This window comes from Myotis daubentonii, chromosome 8 (genome assembly GCF_963259705.1).
Source record: "Myotis daubentonii chromosome 8, mMyoDau2.1, whole genome shotgun sequence".
Taxonomy (NCBI): domain Eukaryota; kingdom Metazoa; phylum Chordata; class Mammalia; order Chiroptera; family Vespertilionidae; genus Myotis; species Myotis daubentonii.
The window spans coordinates 30,752,831-30,775,167 of NC_081847.1; the positions used below are offsets into that span (position 1 = coordinate 30,752,831).

The window sequence follows — 22,337 nt, forward strand, 5'->3', positions numbered from 1 at the left end:
CATTTTACAACATTCAGCATTTACAAAATGTTAACATCACACCTAAACTCAACTGTAATGAAGCCAGCTCTGCCTTGTTTGGCCAAGACAGGGTGAACGTTGATTGGTTCCAAAATTATTCCTGCCTGCTATGGACCCCAAATCCAGTGACTTCGTATCTAATCTTTGCAGGCAAGAGCGTTGGGAGTGTGGTGACTTGCTTTCAAATTCTTTTATTACCCGTTTTTGCTGGACCTCACAGGACATTAAAAAACAAAACAAGAAAAGGAACGCTTCCTCAAAAACACTGTGAGATACTTACTCCATTTGGGATGTTATAACAAAAATATCATCGTCCCAGCCCGTTTGGCTCAGTGGATAGAGCATCATTCTATGGACTGAAAGGTTCCAGGTCTGATTTCGGTCAAAGGCACATGCCTGGGTTTCGGGTTTGATGGTGCGGGGGGTGGGGGTGGGGGTGGATGGGCATTGGGGGGAGCGTGCAGGAGGCAGCTGATCAATGATTCTCTCTCATCGTTGATGTTTCTATCTCTCTCTCCCCCTCTCCCTTCCTCTCTGAAATCAATTATATATATAAAACATATCATAGACTGGGTGGCTTAAACAGCGAACATTTATTTCTCAGTTCTGGAGTCGGGAAGTCCAAGATTTGGTGTCTGGTAAGGGTCCGGTTCCTGGTTCATAGGCATAGTCTTCTCACTGTGCCCTCACATGGCAGGAGCCAAGGGGCTTTCTGGGTTCTTTAAAAGAAGAACCAGCCAGTGTGGGTCAGAAGTTGAGTGTTTACCCATGAACCAGGAGGTCTCCGTTTAGTTCCTGGTCAGGCCACATGCCTGGGTTTGGTTTCAGGCTTGATCCCCAGTAAGGGGTGTATAGGAGGCAGTCGATCAATGGTTCTCTCTCATCACTGGTGTTTCTATATCTCTCTCCCTCTCCCTTCCTCTCTCTAAAATCATTAAAAAAAAAAAAAAACTTAAAAAAAATTCGGCTTTTTTAAAGAAAGAAGAGCAAGTACTAATTCCATTCCTGGAGGCTTCACTCTTAGGACCAAATCATATCCCAAAGACCCCACCTCCAAATCTCCAAATCCCATCACATTGGGGATTAGATTTCAATATATAAATTAGGGGGAGGGGAGGGGAGGATGGGCAGACATAAACATTCAGTTTATAGCAGATATCAACCATTAAGATAGCTATTATTAAAACAAACAGAAAATGGCAAGTGTTTGGGTCAAATAAAACTGGCTATTTATATTATCTTTTACTGTTGATTGCATACCACCCTATTACATGAGTAGAATTCACTGATTATTGCCCATTTATTACTGGAAGGGCGAATCCACAGAGTGATCTATACGCTCCCCCAATGAGGGCCTTGGAGCCCTCCTCCCCAGGAAAGCTCATTCCCAGGCAGGTGGCCATGTCTGCAGGCCAGTGCCCCAAGGAAGGCTGTGGCTCATGTGGCTCCCATGTGATGACTCGGCAACCACCAGCTCACATTTCCTCTAGGCAACAAAGTCAGGCCCAAAGATAGTGCCAGAGGGCCCAAAAAGGGACATGTTCTCATGTCCGAGTCCCTTCGGGGAACTCTTCAAAACTGAAAAACAAAATATGATCCCTATCTTTACAATCTCATTTCATGTAAGTTTCTAAGCTGTTGTTCTTTAAACTTTTATATTTTCATCTGTTAGTTTTAGTACAGATGTTAGTAAAATATATGTACTCAATAAATCTGGGGGGAAATTGACATATGCTCATATAGTTCATATAAGGGAAAACAGACATGTTGGGTGAAGAAAATCAAAATCTGTACTCAAAATGCCACCACCCAGATAAAACTGCTAGTGATGCTCTGGTGTCTTTTCTTCTAGTATTTTCTTTTCCTCTGGCTTCAGTGCCCCTGGCCTTGACAAGCCACATGAGATGGCTCAAGTCATGATCTAGGATATGACAGGGTCTCTGGTAGGAGCCCTATCTCAGTGGTCTCAGGAGAAGCGGGGGCTTGGGCCATGTCAGCTCATGGGTCAGTCCCTGCTGCATCCAGCTCCTCCAGAGCTGTCCAGCCCCTGTGGTCAGCATGGCCTCCTCATCAGCCCCTCAGGAGCTGCCATCAAGCTATTCATTCCTGAGAACCACTGGCATAGTTGCTTGGCAACAGACATTTAAATGGGGGCTGGTGGGAAACGGAAAGGAGTGCACGAGCAGGACATGCCTTTGAAGTTAGATATCAGAATTCCAAAAATCCAGGCTTCCTCCAAGGCAGACGTTTCCCTGGCCACATTCCTCCATGGCCCCAGCTTCCTACCACACTGCTGGTGCCCTGCCTGCTGTCGGCCCTTCTTTGCTGTTTCTTGTCTTAGGGACCTTCCCCCAGGATCTGGAGCTCAGTGAAGAAAACAGAAACCACTCTAGGTATTATGTGCACGGAAGAGTTTTTTTTACATGATGCATAATTTACATTCCATGAAATACATCAATGTTAAATGTGCAATTTGATTAATTTTTATCCAAGTAAATACCTGTGTGACCAGCGCTTTGATCAAGATCTGGAATATTTCCATCTCCCCAGAAATGTCCCTTGTAATCCTTGTTTATTAATCTCCACCCCCAATCATTATTCTGATTTCATCACCACAGTTTAGTTTGACCTGTCCTTGAATTTAATATAAATGGAATCAGATAATATATACTATTTTGTGTCTGGCATCTTTCACTCAACATGTTTTTGACATCCATGTATGTTGTTGCATGTTATCAGGAGTTTGCTTTCATGCTGAGTCATAGTCCATTATATGAATATATCACAATGTGTTTATTCATTCTATATATATTTTTAATTTTTTTAAAAAATATATTTTATTGATTTTTTACAGAGAGGAAGGGATAGAGATAGAGAGTCAGAAACATCGATGAGAGAGAAACATCTATCAGCTGCCTCCTGCACACCCCCTACTGGGGATGTGCCCACAACCAAGGTACATGCCCTTGACCTGAATCGAACCCGGGACCCTTTAGTCCGCAGGCTGACGCTCCATCCACTGAGCCAAACCAGTCAGGCATTCTATATTTTAATGAACTATTTGGGCTTTTCCAGGTTCAGGCTATTAGGAATAAAACTGTATGAACATTCAGATATGTCTTTTTGTGGAGTTACACACTTATTTAAAAAGTGCTGGACAATAGGGTAGGGCATATTTAGCTTTATTAGAAGCTTTCAAACACTTCTGTGAAGTGTTTGTACCACTTTACAGTCCCACCAGCAGTATATTTATTGATGGTTCAAGGTGCTATAGTCCACGCCTCTTCTTCACCAGCACTTGACATAGCCAGTTTTTTTCACAGGAAGGAATTTAATATAGGAAGTTAGTTGGTTGCAAAATTGTGAGGGGGCTGGAGCAGCCGGAGTCAGGAGGCTGCTATCGCAGTAACTGACTTTGAGAGCACATCACCGTAAAACCGTGGTCAGAAGTGAGGGGGACACTGCTGCCACCCCCGGCTCCACAGAGCTCTGTCTCAACATCTGGTTGATACAGGAATACTGAGTCTGGCTGCTGAAACTGGCTCTAGAGCCTCACATCTTTGTGTCTTTGCTGTCAGCAGAAGATGGTCTCTAACCCCCAAACCTCTGATGGGGCACCTAATTGTCAGACCTTGGTTTATAGTCATAACTCTAGCTGCAAAGGAGTCTTGGAAATGTAGTTTTTTTCCTTTCCGGCCTCTGCAAAAGATAGGAAAGCACCCTGTGGGGAAGGAGAGGGCGCCAGCTGTATCAGTTGGCTTTTAAAAAAATATATATGTTTTATGGGTTTTTAGAGAGGAAGGAAGAGGCATAGAAAGATAGAAGCATCAATGAGGGAGGAACAATTAATTGGCTGACTCCTGCACGCCCTACTGGGGATCGAGTCCGCCACCCGGATATGTGCCCTGACCGGGAATCAAACCGTGACCATCTGGTTCATAGGTCAACACTCAAACACTGAGCCACACCGGATGGGCTGATTTTTAATGTAAGCAATAACACTGTTATTTTCTGAGAATTCGTTCTTATTCTCTGCTGTTCCTCTCTTTGCTTTATGGGAGTGATATCTTCCTGGATCTAATTACTGAGAATAGTAATTAGAGAGCCCCCACACACCCTTTTTAATTTTTATTTATTTTTTTACCACCCCTTTTTAGAAATAATTCTCTCATGTCCCCTGCATGGTTTTCCTCTGAAACCATTTTTATTGTTTTTTAATTTAGTTTCGCTTTCCCCAGATGTCTGGTGAACGTTGCATTAAAAAGGAGGCAATAAAAAGCACTGAGGAAGCTGTGTGTACATCTCCTGGCTAGCTCCCTTTCAGGGTGTCCACGTGGGGGACTCACCCGCAGAAGAGCCTCTACAGGCTGGAAGAGGAGGGTTTTCACACATGGGGGTGTTCTGTTTCCTTAGATGAGTGTGGTGCTTAACCTGCCTGATTCAGGCCAGTGACTCTTTGGGCTGTCTGGTAAAATCTAGAGGCCAGAACAATGTTTTGTTTTGTTTTTTGGGGGTGTTTTTTTTTGGGGGGGGGTTGTTGTTCTTTTTTTAATCCTCAATCAATAGCTACCCTCAAAGGAGGCACATAAGGAGACAGAGGTGTTGCGGCAGACAAGAGGTAGAGACCTCCCAAGAGGCCTCTTGGGGGCACCCTAACCATGAAGGCTCAGACACCCAGCTCAGGGCCACACAGAAAGGCATTTACTCAGAGGAACGGATATGCATTAATTCAATTCACGGAAATGGAGGGTGAAATTGTCACTGGGTTGTGCCACATTATTAATCTTTAAACTTCCATTAACTTTCTTGTATTCTCCCCGACATATCCTCTCACACAAGGAGACTGAACTCATCAAGAGAAGATAGCTAAGCCTGCAGCCTAGAACCAGATGAGGAACCCAAGGACCACAACGAAGAAACCAGTTTGTGCCTTGGCCAGATGGCTCAGTTGGTTTGAGCGTCGTCCCATACACCGCATTGATGTTTCTCTTCTCTCTCTCTCTCTCTCTCTCTCTCTCTCTCAATCAAAGCATATCCTTGAGTGAAGATTAAAAAAAAACACTGGTAAGCGCCAGAAAAATCCAAGATGGCATCTGAAACCCCTTCCCACGTAACCTTTGACAAACTTTCCTTCATGCCCAGGGATGGAGACTTAACATTAAAATGATACATGCAATGTATGGCTAGGCCTGTTCCAAGCATGTTTGGGAACAGTGCATGCTCCCTTGGCAAGCCCAGAACCCTCCACCCTCCTTGGGAATCTCTGTCCCTGAGCCTGCCTAACTACTCCCCCACGAAAGCCTTTAAGACTTTCCTAGGGGAGGGAGGGAACAGAGGTGGAAGAGGGCATAGAGGAGATTAATGGTGATGGCAAAAATAAAAATAATAAAATAAAATAAAAAAAGACTTTTCTAACTCTCCAGAATTGGGGAGAAGGGATCTGTTGAGCACAACTCATCCTTCTCAATTCCTTGGCCAAAGAATAAACTCTCTGATCTACTTTACAGAACAGTTTCATTTTATTGGCGCGAGCAACACTGAGCAGAACCACCATGATCTTGGGTCCCTGTCCTACAGGGGTCAGTGACAAAATCATACAGTTGGTGCTTTTAATTCAAAATGAGAAAGGTAACATCATCCAGGCCAGATTTCTAACACTCACCCGATGGCACCTTCTCTCCCTGCGGATGAGGGAAGCGCATGATTATCTTGAGGCTGCTTGGCAAGCGTGGACTGAGCCCAAAAGGACCTATAGAATCCCCCTGAATGACTGACATGTGTGAACTGTGGTGGAGCTGAGTCTCAGACCCCTTTTGTATGGTGATGACTGTGGGTTTGGGGAAAGAACATGGGCCGAGTTCCAGGCAGCTGATCCTCACCACCCCAGCACCACCCTGGCACTCGGAGCTGGTGCACTGTAGAGGACTGGCGGATGGGAATGGGAGAGAGTGGAGTCAAGGACGAGAGGGGCTGCCCTTGGTGGCAGTCTGAGTAAGTCATGAGGCACCTCCAGGCACAGACTGTTCTGTGATTCTTCACCTCTACCTCCTGCCCTGCCCCCTTTTCTGCCAGCTTGTCCCATCCACTTGTCCTGGGTGTGGCAGCACACCAGAGCCGGGAGCAGGTTGGGTAGCAGGGAGATGCCAAGTTTTACCAGGTTGTGTGTCTGAACAGCCTTGCCCTTCCTCAGTGCCCTCTCGCAAAGTCCCGTGCAGCGAGGGGTCAGCGGGGCCAGGCAGCACTGAATTCCTTCTCCAGACTCTGGACAAACTGGTCATTGAGGAAGAGCAGCTGACCGTGGGGCAGGAAGCGGGTGAGGATGCCCTCGATTCGGTCAGCCCGCAGCAGGAGATTGGTGCCAGGGGCCAGCGGCCGGAGGTGGTCGAGGAGGAGGCGTGCCAGCAGCCGAAGTGTGTTCTCTGCCAGCAGCAGGTTCTCGTGGGCATCCAGCACCAGGGCGAAGCCTAAGGAGAGCACGCCCAGCCACACCACTGTCCGAGGCTCCCGGAAAGGGTCCCCTGCCGCCAGGCGGAAGGCCCCTCGTGGGGCCTCGTGCAGGGGCATCGGCTCATCTGAGGGCTGGGGCTGCAGCTCCGCGGGGGGCCTGCCGGACGCCTGCTGCTGCAGCCGGCACATGGACTCCACCTGCCTGGGGAGAGTGGGTGGGTCACCGACTTCTGTCATCCTCCTGACCATCCGTGGAGCTGGGAGCTGCCACTGTCCCCATATCTCAGATGTAGAAACTGAGCCCCAGAGAGACTAAGTGAGCTGCCCAGGGCCACAGAGAAGGAAGTGTGAGCTGGAACAGAAATCTGGACTCCAGCCTCCAGGCCCTGAACCACTTCGCTCAGTGTGGCCAAGAGAAGGCAGATTTTGAACAGAATTCCTTGGGCTAAAAAAGGCACCAGGGGAAGAAATCCTGACCCATCTGCTTCCTCAACGTAAAGAAAAGCAACCAATGAGAAGCCACGTCTAACACGGGCTGCCCAAGCTCTCCACCCACTTTCCCTCCTGTAACCCTCTCCAGATGAAAAAGAAAGATCTTTCTTTTGGCCATCCAGGCTTTTGAAGGCACTCTCTCATTTCTCCTGAACTGCCCTCCAATTTGGGCCATGCACAGGCTGGTCTTAAAGCAATGTTTGGTTTCCTGTGCCACAGAAGGGGGCAGAGGTCCAGAGGAACAAGAGGATGGCGGAGGTCTGACACCAGGTTGTCTCAGAGTGTTAATCCTCCTGCCAGAACGCACAGAGACCAGGTTCTGGCACCCACTGACTCAGTCTGGGATGGGAAGGTCCAAGCCCAGGCACTCCAACTGGAACAGTGTTTCCCAAACTGTACTCTAGATCCCAGGCTTTCGGAAGGCTCTGAGCATGAGGGCTTCCTTTGCACCGTATTCTCTCTCCTACTTAGAGATGTATAAAGCCTACAGGCACACTAAAGGCCCTGAGAATTCTTGCACTGCAAAGCATGTCTAATCTATACTGGTGCTTGCTGCCCACAGTCAAATCCCACCTCTATGGCCTTCTAGCTGCATAATCTTGTGTAGGTTATGTTCCTTAAACTCTCTCTACTTCAGTTGACTCATCTGTAAGGTGGGGATAATACCTGTACCTATGAGTTCATACACATGAAATATGTATGTGTATACATACATATATACACATAAGTGTGTATATATGCTTAGCACATATTTCAGGTTCAATAAATCTTAGCTAAACAATAATAAAGGCATTAATACTTTCTTTAAACCTTTTTCACATAACACTTGTGAACAACTATAAAAGACTCTTTGGAAAATACGACTCTAAAACTTCCTCTCTGATTCTTAGTCCCCCTGTTTCTTGTGCTCCCCAGAAAACCTATCACAATTAAGCATGTATTCAATGAAGTTGTGGGGCTGATACCACTGTAATTAATCCAGTTATTAATTAGCAGGAAAGGAGCAGGGGGATGGCCAAATGGTAAGAGCGTGCCATTTGTGCAGCTTTGCCAGGAAGCCGCAAAGCCACCGGTCTATTCCCCGCAGATCTCTGGGGGAAGAGTCTGTACAGGGGAGGAACAGAGCATGCCCAGTAAAGTATAGGTGACATAAAGTCTAGTCTGTCAGTTACAGCTGGGAACAATTCATTGGTCAGAGTAGGTGTGGCCACTGCAAGCACAGGAAGATTTAAGCTACTTAGCTCCTGCCCTAGCTGGTTTGGCTCAGTGGATAGAGCATCGGCCTGTGAACTGAAGGGTCCCAGGTTCGATTCTGGTCAAGGGCACATGCCCGGGTTGCGAGCTCGACCCCAGGTCGGAGTGTGCAGGAGGCAGCCGATCAATGATTCTCTCTCATCATTGATGTTTCTATCTCTCTCCCTCTCTGAAATCAATAAAAAAATATATATATTTTTTAAAATATATTTTATTGATTTTTTACAGAGAGGAAGGGAGAGGGATAGAGAGTTAGAAACACAGATGAGAGAGAAACATTGATCAGCTGCCTCCTGCACACCCCCTACTGGGGATGTGCCCGCAACCAAGGTACATGCCCTTGACCGGATTCGAACCTGGGTCCCTTCAGTCGTCAGGCCGACGCTCTATCCACTGAGCCACAGAGGCTAGGGCAATAAAAATATTTTTAAAAAAAAGATACTTAGCTTCTACACAAAGGAGTTCCCTCTCTGTCTCTGGGTTCGCTCGGGACTCTTGTTGCAGGGGACTTGCTCCTTGGCTCCCCTGCATTTGCCCACGTGGTTCACAGTCATGTAGACCCCACACAATGGACTAATGGACTGTAACTAGCCTAATGCTGTGCGGGACCAGCGCCACCATGGAACGGAAACTCTGGACACTGCCCTTGCTTCTAGCTCTGCTGAATCCCCAGCTGCATCTCTTCCTGGACTGGATGAAGGGAAATGGGATCTTGGGAATGCAGGGATGTAATTCCACGTAAATGAAAATTACTCATCCTCCTGGGCGAGCCTCAGAAAATTATCCCCCAGCACCCAGTGAGGAAAGGGATGCCCCACTTCCACCAATAACAGAGCTATACTAGGTTATGTGGTTACCTGGCCACAGCCAAAATCTGCTCCTTGCAGAGGAGCCTGTCCCTCTCAGCACCGTGTGGTCGTGGGTCATCAGGTGAATTCTCGGCACCGAAGACGCAGGAGTAGAGCACTCGGCAAAGGCCCTCCTCTGCCTGTGGGGCCCTCAAGGTGTGGATGAGGAAAGCGTGGACCATGGCTCCAGGGTGGGTGCTACAGGGAAGCCAAACACTTCAGTGAGATGAATGTGAAACCCCCAACAGGGGAGGCAACCACAGAAAGGGTCTGGCCCAGCAAGGTCTGGAAGTCTGTATGGAGGCTGGTGTGGCTGGTCACTGGTCCTCCTCACCCACCCAAGACACACCCCCGGCCTCTGAATAAGTCTGGCCAGCACCACCTCTGCCCATAACAGCCTGGGAGTGAAGAAATATGACAATCTTAAATTCAGTTCTATAAAACAACTGGCCAGGAATCTGCAAAAGTGTCCAAGTCATGAGAGTCAAGGGAAGCTGGAGAGCTGCTCCAGACTGAAAGACTAAAGAGACCAAAACAGTTGAAGGCAAGGTATGTTCCTGGATGGGATCCCGATCCAAGAAAAAGGTAGTTTCGATAAAGGGCATTATTAGGACAACTGGAAGCATTTAAATATAGACTACACGTTAGATAATAGTTTTGATCAGTATCTCCTGATTTTGAACATTGGGTAATGTCCTTCTTTGTAGAGAATACACACTTATACTGGGCTGGTGTGGCCGGTATGCCTGGTATGCCTCAGTGGTTGAGCATGGAGCAGTGAACCAGGTCATGGTTGGATTCCCGGTCAGGGCAAATGTCCAGGGTTGCAGGCCAGATCTCCAGTAGGGGGCGTGCAGGAGACCGCCAATCAATGATTCTCTCTCATCACTGATGTTTCTAACTCTCCCTTCCTTTCTAAAATCAATAAAAACATGTTAAAAAGGAAAATACACACTGATATACCTCTAAACATAGAGGCAAAGGGGCATCACATCTGTAACTAACTTAATTATCATGAGGGATACAGGAATTCTTTATTTTTTTTATTTTTTTAGTCCTCTCCCGAGGAATATTTTCCCCATTGCTTTTCAGAAAAAGTGAAAAAGAAGGAAGGGAGGGGGAGGGAGAGAGGGGAGAGAGATAAAACTTTGATGTGAGAGAGAAACATCAATTGGTTGCCTTCCATGGGCCATGGAGTGGGGGAGGCACAGATCCTGCCACTCAGGTGCTGCCCTTGGCCCCAATGGAACCTGCCACCCTCCCATGGGCGGGTCCACACCAGGGGCTGGTAGGCGCTTTAACCCCTTTAGAGTCACACCGGCCAGGGCACAGGGGTTCTTTCCTTAAAAATTCTTAAAATGTGAGATTATTTCAAAATAAAGACTAAATAATAAAAAACAAAAACAAAAACAAAAACATACACACTGGAAACAACCGAAGTGCCTGTGATAGAGGACTGGATAAAGAAGATGTGTTGCATCTACACAATGGAATGCTACTCAGCCAGAAGAAAGGACAAAATAACGTCATTCACAACAACATGGATGGACCTTGAGAACATTATGCTAAGTGAAATAAGTCAGACAGCAAAAGCTAAGAACCATATGGTTTCACTCATATGTGGGATATAAAACTGACACTTACGAACACAAACAGCAGTGTGGCAGTTGCCAGCAGGAAGGGTGTAGGGAGAAGAGAGTCCTAATACGGGGTGACAGGAGAAGATTTGACTTTGGGTGGAGGGTACATGGTGCTATATATAGATTTTGTAACTTAGAAATCCACACATGAAATCTATATGTTCATGTTGACCAATGTCACCCCAATAAAATTTAATTTAAAAAACAACACTGAAAGCAACCTGAATATCCACCACTAGCAACAAATTCTTCAATTGTAGTGAAATACTATGTAAATTTGTATACATACTCACTATAAACATCCTATGTTCAAAGGAAAAATAATTTAGAAAACAGTATTTATAGTATGAGCCCAACTTTTATCTTATACACTTTAGAACTGCTTACTGTACCATGAGCGTGGTGTAAATTTTGTTAGAATAAAAAGGAAAGTAAGGGATAGGTCTCAAACTGGTAGCAAACACAAAATAGTTCTCCTCTGACTTCAGGAGGACAGAACTTGTCTCAACTTCCCAAGTAAACAAACAAGTTCAAATGACTAAACCAACTAACCTACCGAATCCAAACTACTAAATACCATGGTGGGGGTGGGCTGTGGTTTTTTGTTGTTTAATTTGGTTTGTTGGTCTGCCTACAAAATTGTTTAAAACTTTGTTAACTCCACAAAGTAGGTGTGAGAGAGGCACTCTCATATACTGTTGGTGGAAAGGGGTATGGTTCTTGTATTCATTTTAACTGGTTTTCACAATTGATTTTTTAAAAATCTAGTCCTTCACTTTTAATTTTGTCTATAGCAATTTGGCAACATGTATAAATAGCCTTAACAAGTGTTCCTATCATTTCACCCAGCAAATATAATGCAGTCACAAATATAAATACTAATATATATGAGCACTTATGGCAGGATATTTTTCAACATGGCTATGAACCTATAAGCAAAGTTACCAATGTTGCAAGTAGTTAGCTTGACACATGCCTGAAAGTCAGAATCCAAATAATGTCTGGGATACTTGATTTTACTATAAGAGTTATAAATTATTTAGTGTTTTTCCATGAAGATGTCTGTCTCAGGAACTCCCATGTAATACATACATGTAATAAATCCTTTATTTCTGGCATTATATTAAAAAAAAAAGACTAAATAATAATGATGATGGTGATGATGATGATCATGATGGTGTCTGAGTGGCTCCATAGCCAGCCAGGGTTCAAAGGCAGGGGGTACACAGTATACAGATATTTGTAGTTAAGTATAAATAGACCATCGATTTATTTAGTTTTCTTATTCTTATTTTTTAGATATGTTTACTTTTTATTTGTTTTATTTTAAGAGAGAGAAACATCCATGGGCTGCCTCCTGCACGCCCCCTGGGGATGGAGCCCACACCCCAGGCATGTGCCCTGACCGGAAATCCAACCCGTGACCTCCGGGTCAGAGCTCAACCACTGAGCCACACTGGCTGGGCAACATCTTCGACTTAAGCTGGTCAGACAGGAAGAAGGTTCGCGAAGGCGCTCTCAGAACCAGAGCCCGCTGACCTCCATTGACCTTCTAACCAGAAGAAGAACGCGTCATCAGCCCTCGCCACGGCGTTTCCCCCATAGAGAAAAGGCAGCAGCACAGACCTTTGACGTCACTGCCTCGCGCAAACCTGCAGCCCAGTGCATTTTGGGGGTTGTAGTTCCTTGCTCCAGCCGGCGAGGGCTATGCGGGGGTACCCTCTCGTGAGTATGCTACCGCTTCAGCCCCCTGCCGCTGTCCTCGAGGCGTCGCACTTACCTTCTTTCTGCTCCCGCAGGCTTCTAACAGGCGCTTCGCTGGCGGGGGAGCAATGGCGACTGCACGGCCTCTAGGCGCCTGCGCACCCGAGTCGCGGGCGCGTGCACGAGGGTGACGGGCGCAGAGTGCGGTGCTCCGTACGCCAGGCGGGGGCGTTCCAGGCGCTCCCACTTCTGGACATCCGGCGCGGGCGACCTTCCTCCTCCCACGTAAGACTCCGAGCTCCGAGCTCCCGGCGTCGCCCACGCCCGTCACTCCTGGACCGGGTATGCAGGGTTCGTCCACTGGCTCCGGTGGCCGCGAGGGGGCGCAGCGACCCGTCCCGTGGACCTTCAGGAAGAGGCCGGGGGGCCGAGTCATCGCCGGAGGGCGGGGTTCCACCCCCATGGTCTCTGCCCTGTGAGGCTGGCGGGACCTGAACGTGGAGCCCGAGCTCTCAAACAGACCAATATGCGTGGGAACCACTGGGGCGTCAGATAAAATGCAGATCAGCGGTTGAGCGTGGACCTATGAACCAGGGGTCATGGTTCGATTCCCGGTTGGGGCGGGTTGCAGCTGGATCTCCAGTGTGGGGCATGCAGGAGGCAGCCAGTCAATTATTCTCTTATCATTGATGTTCCTATCTCTCTCTCCCTCTCCCTTCCTCTCTGAAATCAATAAAAACAAATTTTTAAAAAATGCAGATTCCTGGAAATTATGACTTGGGGGGAATATGCATATTTGTGCGGTTTGAGGGGCGGGGGTGATTCTGGGTTGTGGTTCCTGCAGTGGGTTAAAACTAGGGCTCCGTTTGGAGTAGAATGATTCAAATTCTGGTCCCAGCTGTGTGTCCCTGGCAGGTCAGTCACTTCCCAGCAAAGTCCATAGGATTTAGCAGGCTGACCAGTCTTCTTTCACACTCCCACCTCTAGCAAGCTCCCTCCTTGTCATCAGAAGCATAGTGAAGAGGCTTATACCTTAAACTTGAAGCAGGGCCAGCTTCCAGAGCCCTGCATGGGGTAAAAGCCCCAATGGGGGCTTGGCCGAGAGGTGTTTGGGGCCCCACAAGGTGTCCTGGGTCTCAGTGCCTGTCTGGGGTGCTCTCCCCCGCACAAATACACACTCCTTTTCTTTACCTCTTGGCATGTGAACTGCTGGAGCCTCCCCAGATGTGTCCCAGTGTTCTATTTCTCAAAACCAACACACACACCCCCACACCCCCCACACTGACTGTTCTCTCAGCCTGGAAGGCTCTTTCCTTTTTATCCTTCAACATGTGCTCAGACAAAAACTTCCGGAAGCCTCCTGTCCAAACAACCCCTTAGCCTTCAGGTGCCCCTTTTGCACCCAGGGTCAGACTATGATAGTGATGTCCCTGATGGGGATCCAGCCTGATATGGTACTCAGCGAGGGCCATGCACAAGGAAGGTCTGGAGCCAACCCAAACACAGTCCTTGACAACTGAAAAAATGAAGGATAGGGCGCCAGGGCCCTCCAAGGGCATGCACTCTGGGCCCTTCTGCCTCTAGGCCTGGGCAGGGGGCCACTGAAGGGAGCCTAGAGGGGTGGGCAGGGCATGTGGGCATTTTGACCACAAGTACAACACACAAACTTATTTGTGGATGGAGGGGCAGGACCAGAGTGTGGGGCCTCAGCCGTAAGGCTGGGGTGATGTTGGCTCAGTTCCTGATCCCAAGTCCCTATCACTCTCAGCCAGGACTCGTGTCTGCCAGCTGATTACAGCAGAGAGCTGGCAAAGGGCTCTGGTCACTGGGGGCCGCCTGGCATCCAGAATACAGTATTCCGTCCTCTGTCTACTCCTCAGGCAGTGAGTCCAGTCCAAGTCCCAGGCCACTGTGGGGCCAGCCTGTGTGAGGTGCCTAGAGGAAACCGCAGGGAGCAGCTGGCCTGAACCACTATGCTGAAGTCGGTGGGGGACCCTGATGAGGTGGTGTCCAGATAAGTGGGGCAGTCTGAGGTGCCATTCCTACCTTTTTACCCCTCTGCCAGCTTATGCCCCCGAGATCAAAAGCCACGTGCTCCCTGGCCAGTGTGGCTCAGCTGGTTGGAGTATCATCCCACACACCAAAAGGTGGCATGTTTGATTCATGGTCAGGGCACATACCCAGGTTGAGTTTGATGCCTGGTCAGGGCAAGTGCGGGAGGCAACCAATGGATGTGGCAATGTTTCTCTTTCTCTCTCTCTTTCCTTTCTCCCTCCCTCTCTCCTTCCCTCCCTCCCTTCCTTTCTCTAAAATCAATTAAAAACAAACAAACAAACAAAAGTAGCCACAGGGGCACGACTCGTTAAAAAAAAAAGCCACCCAACCAGTGTGGCTCAGTGATTGAGCATCGACCCATGAACCAAGAAGTGACTGATCAGGGCACATGCCTGGGTTGCAGGCTCCATCCCCAGTAGGGGGCGTTTAGGAGGCAGGTGATTGATGATGTTTTTCTCTCATCGATGTTTCTATCTCTCTATCCCTCTCCCTTCCTCTCTCTCTCTAAAAAAAATCAATAAAAACATATCTATATACATAAAAGCCTAAGTGACCGTTATGACCGAACAACCAGAACAACCGGTCAACCAGTCACTATGACATGCACTGACCACCAGGGGGCAGACGCTCAATGCAGGAGCTGCCCCTTGGTGGTCAGTGTGCTCCCACAGTGGTAGCGCTGCTCAGCCAGAAGCTGTGCTCATGGCTGGTGAGCGCAGCTGTGGCAGCGGGAGCCTCTCCTGACTCAACAGCAGCAGCGAGCTGGGATGAGCACAAGCAGTGCAGCACCAGCACCGGCTCAGGTGCTGGTGCTTGGCGCACTGCTGCTTGGCGCACTGCTACATCCCCCGAGGGGTCCTGGATTGTGAGAGGGCACAGGCCAGGCTGAGGGACCACTCCCATTCCCATGCACGAATCTGTGCACCGGGCCTCTAGTTTAAAAATAAAGAGCCATGTGCACCCCCTGGCAATGGGCAAGGAGACACCTGATTGCTGGTGTGGCTCTTATATCAGCTAGGGGCAGAGCAGACTTACAGTTCTTAGTTCATCCTAGCTTGATGCCTATGTTTGTGGCCAGAGCTGTTTCATGCATGGGACACATAAAAAAACACAAAACAAAAAGAGCCGTGTGCTGAGGACAGCGAGGCGGGAGCGAGCCTGGGTCTCTGAGACACACAGAGCCTTCTTGCCGAGTGAGGAACACACACTTCGGCTTTGTTAACTGCTGTGTGGGGCTTCTGTTACATGCAGCCTATCTCCTTCCCAGGTGAGGCAGCAGGATGGAGCTTGGCGTGCAGTGGGCACTCAGTAAATCAATAAATTTTGGCAACTATTAATCCAAAGGCAGAACAGGAAAGCAGAGCTAAAGCAGCTGGGGCCTTCTGGGCTGGTGGCAGCCCAGAGCAGGGGGCTGGATAGGCTGAACTTCCCAGTTCTTCATGGGGTTATAAGGCCTCTGAAGTGATGAGGGCAGTGTGTGTGCATGTTTATGTGTGTGAGGCTTTCATAGTGATTACCCTAGAGACTGGGGTGGGGCCAGGCCCACAGTTAATATGTAGCGATGTGGGTTTGCGGGATAGGCATAGATGGGTGTGTGTGTGACAGAGACAGACGGACAAGAGAAGGAAGAAAAGTAAAATGAAATAAAGCACAACAAAAAAATTAAAGGAGCCTCAAACAGATTGTCAAACTGCAGCGGGAAGGCCGGGGAGGGTTGGGGGGCAGGAGGTAGGGGGGTAAGAGATCAACTAAAGGACTTGTATGCATGCATATAAGCATAACTAATGGACATAAGACACTGGGGAATAGGGGAGGCTAGGGGACTGTCTAGGGCGGGGGGATAAAATGGACACATATGTAATACCCTTTGAATACTTTAAGCAATAAAAAAAAAAAAACAACTATGAACGAAAAAAAAAAAAATTAAAGGAGCCTGAAGGAAGCAGACAGATGGCTGGATTTGAGGCCTGTCCCACCTGCCTAAATGTGACTGGGGGACGGGGGGCATGGGCACAGCTTCCTGTCATTTTCCCTCCTCTCCCTCTGGCTGTGGGCAGAGGGGACTATAGCCTCACTCCCCAGCCCTGCTCCTCTCAGTGGTCTTCTGAGTTTGGCGGAGTGCCCACAGACCCTCACATCGGCCCCTTCCCCACATCCTGGCCTCCTCTGCTCAGCACCCAGGACCGTGGCCAGCAGCCTGGTATTTGCCTCTGGTTCCCTTGGTGTCACCACTAGGATGCGCTTGATGACCGTCACTGACTCCATTTGCAAAGCAGGTTCTATTCCCCACCTACCCAAGCGCAGCAGGGTCCTGAACTGCTGGTGGGCAGCCCGGCTTGGGAAGTTCTGCTGCTTCCCCCAGACATTAGGACCAAGCCCCAGGTCCCACTTCCACTCTCCAGACGCAGGACAGCCCTGCTGGTTTCTGACAGCTGGAAACCCTTATCAATGACCTGTGTAGACCCCAAGACTTCAGGCCACACCAGTCAAGCCACCGCCTACTTCTGGACTGCGGAGAGCAATTAGGTGGAATCTGCCAGCCTCAGGCAATGGATTTTTGATTGACTTCCTGCTAAGGCTATCTAGCCATTTCTGGGAGAGAAAAGCAGGAAACTGTTCTCTGCTTTTTAGAGAATACCGGCTAGCTGAGACTTAGTGGACGTGGTTGCTCTAGAATAAAGGGGACCAAAGTTGGGCAAGACTTCTCCTTCAACCACTGAGCCAGGCTGGCCCGGCAGGAGGGGCTTTATTATCTCCATTTTACAGATGAGGAAACTGAGGCACAGCAAGATCAAGTAACTTTCACCATGTTACACGTGTGCAGAGGCAGGTGTTCATGTCAAAAGAGATTGATTTTAGCCTGCTCCTTCCCCTCCCCTTGGGTTTCCCCTTCTTCCCCTGGCCCCTCAGGGTCACCCCAGAGGCTGGCTTAGCTCCTGCCCCCAGCTCCTGGAGGCCACAAGCTTAGCACTAATTACCCCCTACACCCCAGGCCTGGGAACTTCTTCCCACCCAGACTGGTGACTTCCTTACCCAGGGCTCCCAGGCCCAACCCAGGAAGCTCCCTCCCAGCCCTCCCTTCAGTGAGCCCCAGGGCCTATGGAAGTAGTCTTGGCTGGGTACCAGGAAGACTCGTCCAAGTGTGATTGGCCCTTTCAAACGGCGGCCTCGTCTTGTTTCCTGCAGGCTGAGAGCCAGGAGGCCCCACGAGGTGGCTCAGGCCCAGACACGTGAGGCCCTTTCCCCTCCCGCTGCCCCAGGCATGCTGACTCAGAGCCTGGCAGCTGCGGTGGCCACCCCCTCCCAGCGGTGTGGTGTGCGTGCAATGTGGGCTGGGTGGGGCAGAGGCAATCCCCGCAGCGATGCCTGACGCCCACACACATTCCTGTGGGAGTTGGGTGGGATTGCTTCTTACCTTCTGTCCCATAACCCACTGTCTTCTTTAAACAATAGGCTGTGAATAACTTCCCATCACCCAACGTTCTCTCAGGCTTGACTTTCATGGCTGCAAAACAGCGACGTCTCCGTCATTACTCAGCTTCCCTCTCCTGATTGTTTCCAGATCCCGCGTGGCCATGGGCCTCCCTGTCTCAACACCCTCTGCATCAACAGTTTATTGCCTCTGGAAAGTACGGTGCTGTGTGTTCGGTTCCAGGGATAAAGACTTTTTTAGAAATCACAAGTTTTCTAGATGGTTGTGAGCTGTCCGTGGATGGATACAAGCCAGTGACACACAGCCAAATAACTCCAGAGTCACTGTAACTTTTTAAAAGACACTGATGAGAAAAAAGAAAAAGAAAAAAAGCAAGGCTAGCATTTCAGTATAGGAGAGTCCGAAAACAGGCTGGGTCAGTGGCGCACCGGCCCACGCCTGCCAGGCCATGGCTCGTAGAGTCAGCCTTGAGAGCAGAGCTCTTCGCCATCTGCAACAATTAAATTCTCTGGTTAAGAGAGAGAGATTAGAAGTGATCAATTCTGATGAGAATGTGAAGCAGCAGAACTCTCAGACACTGCAGGTGGGAAATCAGTTGGCATAGTGACCCTGGAGAACTGCGGAAAATACTACAGCTGAACATACACACTGTAACCCAGCAATTCCACTCCCGGGTATATTTTCAGTACAATTGAAATAGTCCCAAATAATCCATGGAGGGCAGAACGAAAATGACCTACTAGTATATTTTGATTGCGGTGGAGGTTACACAACAGCGTGCATTTGTCAGAACTCATAGAACTGTACGCTCAAAAGGGTGAATTTGACTGCATATAAATTATATCTTTTTTTAAAAATATTTTTTATTGATTTTTTTACAGAGAGAAAGGGAGAGAGATAGAGAGAAACATCGATGAGAGAGAAACATCGATCAGCTGCCTCCTGCACATCTCCCACTGGGGATATGCCCACAACCCAGGTACATGCCCTCAACCGGAATCGAACCTGGGACCCTTCAGTCCGCAGGCCGACGCTCTATCCACTGAGCCAAACCGGTTTCGGCTAAATTATATCTTAATAAAAAAGAAAATTTAGCCGAAACCGGTTTGGCTCAGTGGATGGAGCGTCGGCCTGCGGACTGAAGGGTCCCAGGTTCGATTCCGGTCAGGGGCATGTGCCTGGGTTGCGGGCACATCCCCAGGGGGTGTGCAGGAGGCAGCTGATCGATGTTTCTCTCTCATCGATGTTTCTAACTCTCTATCTCTCTCCCTTCCTCTCTGTGAGAAATCAATAAAATATATTTTTAAAAAAAAAAAAAAGAAAGAAAATTTACTGTCTGGCCGGCATGGCTCAGTGGTTGAACATCGACCTATGTACCAGGAGGTCACAGTTTGATTCCCGGTCAGGGCACATGCCCAGGTTGCAGGCTCGATCCCCAGTAGGGAGCATGCAGGAGGCAGCCAATCAATGGTTCTCTCTCATCATTGATGTTTCTATCTCTCTCTCTCCCTCTCCCTTCTTCTCTGAAATCAATAAAATATATTTTTTTAAATTATTGATTTATTTTAGAGAGAGGGAGAGAGAAAGAGAGAGAAACATCAGTATGTTGTTCCACTTACGTATGCATTCACTGGTTGATTCTTGTATGTGCCCTGACCAGGGATTAAACCCGCAACCTTGAAATATTGGGACGCCACTCTTACCAGCTGAGCTACCCGGCTAGTGCTATACCTTAATTTTTTAATTTAAAAGTCATAAAAGAAAAGTATAATGAATAATTCAATTTAGGAGTATATTCATATAATGGAATACTACATGGTGAGGAATAAAGTACTACTAGAGGAAACATGGATGGGTCTCAAAATTATCATGCTGAAGGAAGCCAGACACAAAAGAGTAAGAGCTCTATGACTTCACATAGATGAGGCTCTAGAACAGGTGAAACTAATCTGTGATAGCGGCCAGAATAGTGGTGACCTCAGAGTTTAGGTAACTGGGAGGGACTATGAAGAAACGTGGGATTGGAGACACTCCTGAACCTTGAGCTGTGTGCTGGTTCTTCAGGTCTCTGCTCTATGCTTCACATGTGTGCCCTCGAGGAAATGTTGACTATTCAACTGAACACACACACACACGAAAAAAACATTATTTTGTTGCGTGAAGCAAAAAACCATTATTTTGTCCTGGCTGGGGTGGGTGTGGCTAAGTTGGTTGTGCGTCGTCCCATGCATCAGAAGGTGCTGGGTCCTATTCCTGGGCAGGGCAAATGTCTGGGTTCCTGTCTGAATCCCCAGGAAAGGATGCAGGAAGCAGCAGATGGATGTTTCTCTCTCACATTGATGTTTCTCTCTCTCCCGTTCCCTTCCCTTCTCTCTAAAATCAATTTAAAAAAACAAAAACATAACTTTAATTTTATCGTTATTATTTTTTAGCATGAGGGTACGTTTATTAAAGCTGGGGACAGTGAAACAAGGAAGGGCTTAGCATAGAAGAAGCAACAGCAGAGCCGAGGCTGGGCTGCTTTAGCTCATAGGGAAGTCAGAGAAAAGGGAGTCTTGGAGACAGGTTCAGGGATTAGCCCAGGTCCAGCTCCCGCTGCCCACGGCTCCCCTGTATCCCTTAGAGCCGTGGTCGGTAAACCGCGGCTCACGAGCCACATGCGGCTCGCGAGCCACATGCGGCTCTTTGGCCCCTTGAGTGTGGCTCTTCCACAAAATACCACGTGCAGGCGCGCGTACAGTGCAATTGAAACTTCGTGGCCCATGCGCAGGAGTCGGTGTTTTGTGGAAGAGCCACACTCAAGGGGCCAAAGAGCCGCATGTGGCTCACGAGCCGCGGTTTGCCGACCACTGCCTTAGAGTTTAGGAGACGCATGCCTGTGGGGGAAGGAGAGAAGGGGCGGAATGGCACAGGCACGTTCCCCAGAGGGAGAGCGCGCTGAAAACATTTTTTGAAATTGTCATTGCAAGTTACCTGGAGAGCAAGTCCGATGATGCCCAGACCCTGGGCCTGCCCGCTGACTTGGCTAGGCCCGGCACAGGCCAGATTCCCACTTGCGCCCAACCTCACGCAGCTCTTTAACCACGTGAGCCAGCCGCACATGGTTCCTCGCAGACTAGAATTCCTGCCCCACCCTGGCCCAAGCAAAACAACCTTTAAAATTGGCCAGCAGCCCAGGATTTAAACCACTTCCTTGTCTGATCCTCTTCCCTTTCTGAGCATCCAGGAAGGCAGTTAGAGCTTCTCTTGCTGGAGGGTTGGGGGATTGGGCACCTCTGCTTCATCCCTTGAACTTCCCAGAGTCAGAAGGGACCCTGGCCTGATTTGGAAAGGTGAACCCCTCCCCCAGGCTCAGGCCTGCACCAGGGCCTTCTCTTGTGGAAGTTTTGTCTCCTGGCTTGCCCCAAATCCCCTCCCTGCCCTCCTCTTCGGTTTCCCCTGCAAAATGAACTGAAAACTGCCCTGGTGAGCTTGAGATAATATATAAAAGTGTCTGGAGCAGACTACGTGCCCGGGACTGCAGTTATGCCTCTGATGGGGGGTTATGAGGGCAGACATGGCTGTGCATGTCACCACCTGGCACACAGCCTGGGCTTTGTTAGACACGCAGTGCCCGTAGCTCCCTCCTCCCCATGTGGTCTGATCCAGACGGATGGAGTGGGAAGAGTACACTGAGGGCTGAAGCCAGGCAGCCCAGCCCCACCCCCTTGGCTGCTCTGGGACCAAGGCAGGAAGTGAGGAGTGAGACAGTCCTGGATTGCTGGAATGCCTACTTTGAGTATATCTGCTGTGTGACCTGGGGCAAGTGAGTGCCCTCTCTGGGCAACGTTGCCTTCCTCCTCTGTAAAACCAGGTAGGGGGAGTCAGGAGACCATCTGAGCATTTAGGGTGGGGCAGACAGTTCTCAGCAGGATAATGCTCAGGGCTCACTCTTTTACTCAGGGGCCTGCACAGCTGTTTCTGCGTTTCTGGGGCAAGCTCCCTCACCCAAACAAATGCTGGCCTTTGTGTCAGCTGCCTGCTTGGTGGATGGGGCGGGGGAGGGGTGTGTGTGTGTGTTCTGGAGTCTTCAGGGCCCCACACTCCCTGAGCAGAGGCCCAGTCCCCAGGTACCTACATACACACACACACGTTGTGTCCTTGCAGGGGGCTCTGGAGCAGGAGTAAAAACCAATCCTTTAGGTGTAACAAACTTGGAGGTCAAGCTGAAGACAGGGCAAGTGTCCTTTAGACTCAGCCTTGGAACCTGGAGTCCCTTCTAATTGCTAGAAATAGCCTCCACATCCCCATCTGCAAAACAAAGTGAATAATCATCCCACCACCTACTTTGGAAGGTAGATGAACTTCCACAGAAAGCGGTAATGACTCCTGCCCTGTGTGTACTCTGTGTCAGGCAGCATCTTATGTGTACATTTGCCAAGGAGTTCCGGCAATCACCAACAG

The 22,337-nt window shown here is 48.9% G+C and overlaps 1 protein-coding gene and 1 pseudogene across 2 annotated transcripts; one reads left to right on the forward strand and one right to left on the reverse strand.

The window, feature by feature from the left end:
* Positions 1–5,616: 5,616 nt before the first annotated feature.
* AP5S1 (adaptor related protein complex 5 subunit sigma 1) lies at positions 5,617–18,008 on the reverse strand. 2 transcript variants are annotated; one of them, XM_059705640.1, is made up of 4 exons: positions 17,877–18,008; positions 12,483–12,812; positions 9,072–9,260; positions 5,617–6,670 (listed from the first exon to the last, which is right to left on the reverse strand). In XM_059705640.1, the coding sequence occupies exons 3-4, from the start codon at positions 9,242–9,244 to the stop codon at positions 6,244–6,246; spliced, it is 600 nt and encodes a 199-aa protein (XP_059561623.1). In that variant the 5' UTR covers positions 9,245–9,260; positions 12,483–12,812; positions 17,877–18,008; the 3' UTR covers positions 5,617–6,243. The 2 variants fall into 2 exon arrangements, with proteins under 2 accessions (XP_059561623.1, XP_059561622.1); XM_059705639.1 differs by lacking the exon at positions 17,877–18,008 and having other exon boundaries at positions 12,483–13,105.
* On the forward strand, positions 15,421–15,565 carry LOC132240389 (small nucleolar RNA SNORA48; annotated as a pseudogene).
* Positions 18,009–22,337: the final 4,329 nt, after the last annotated feature.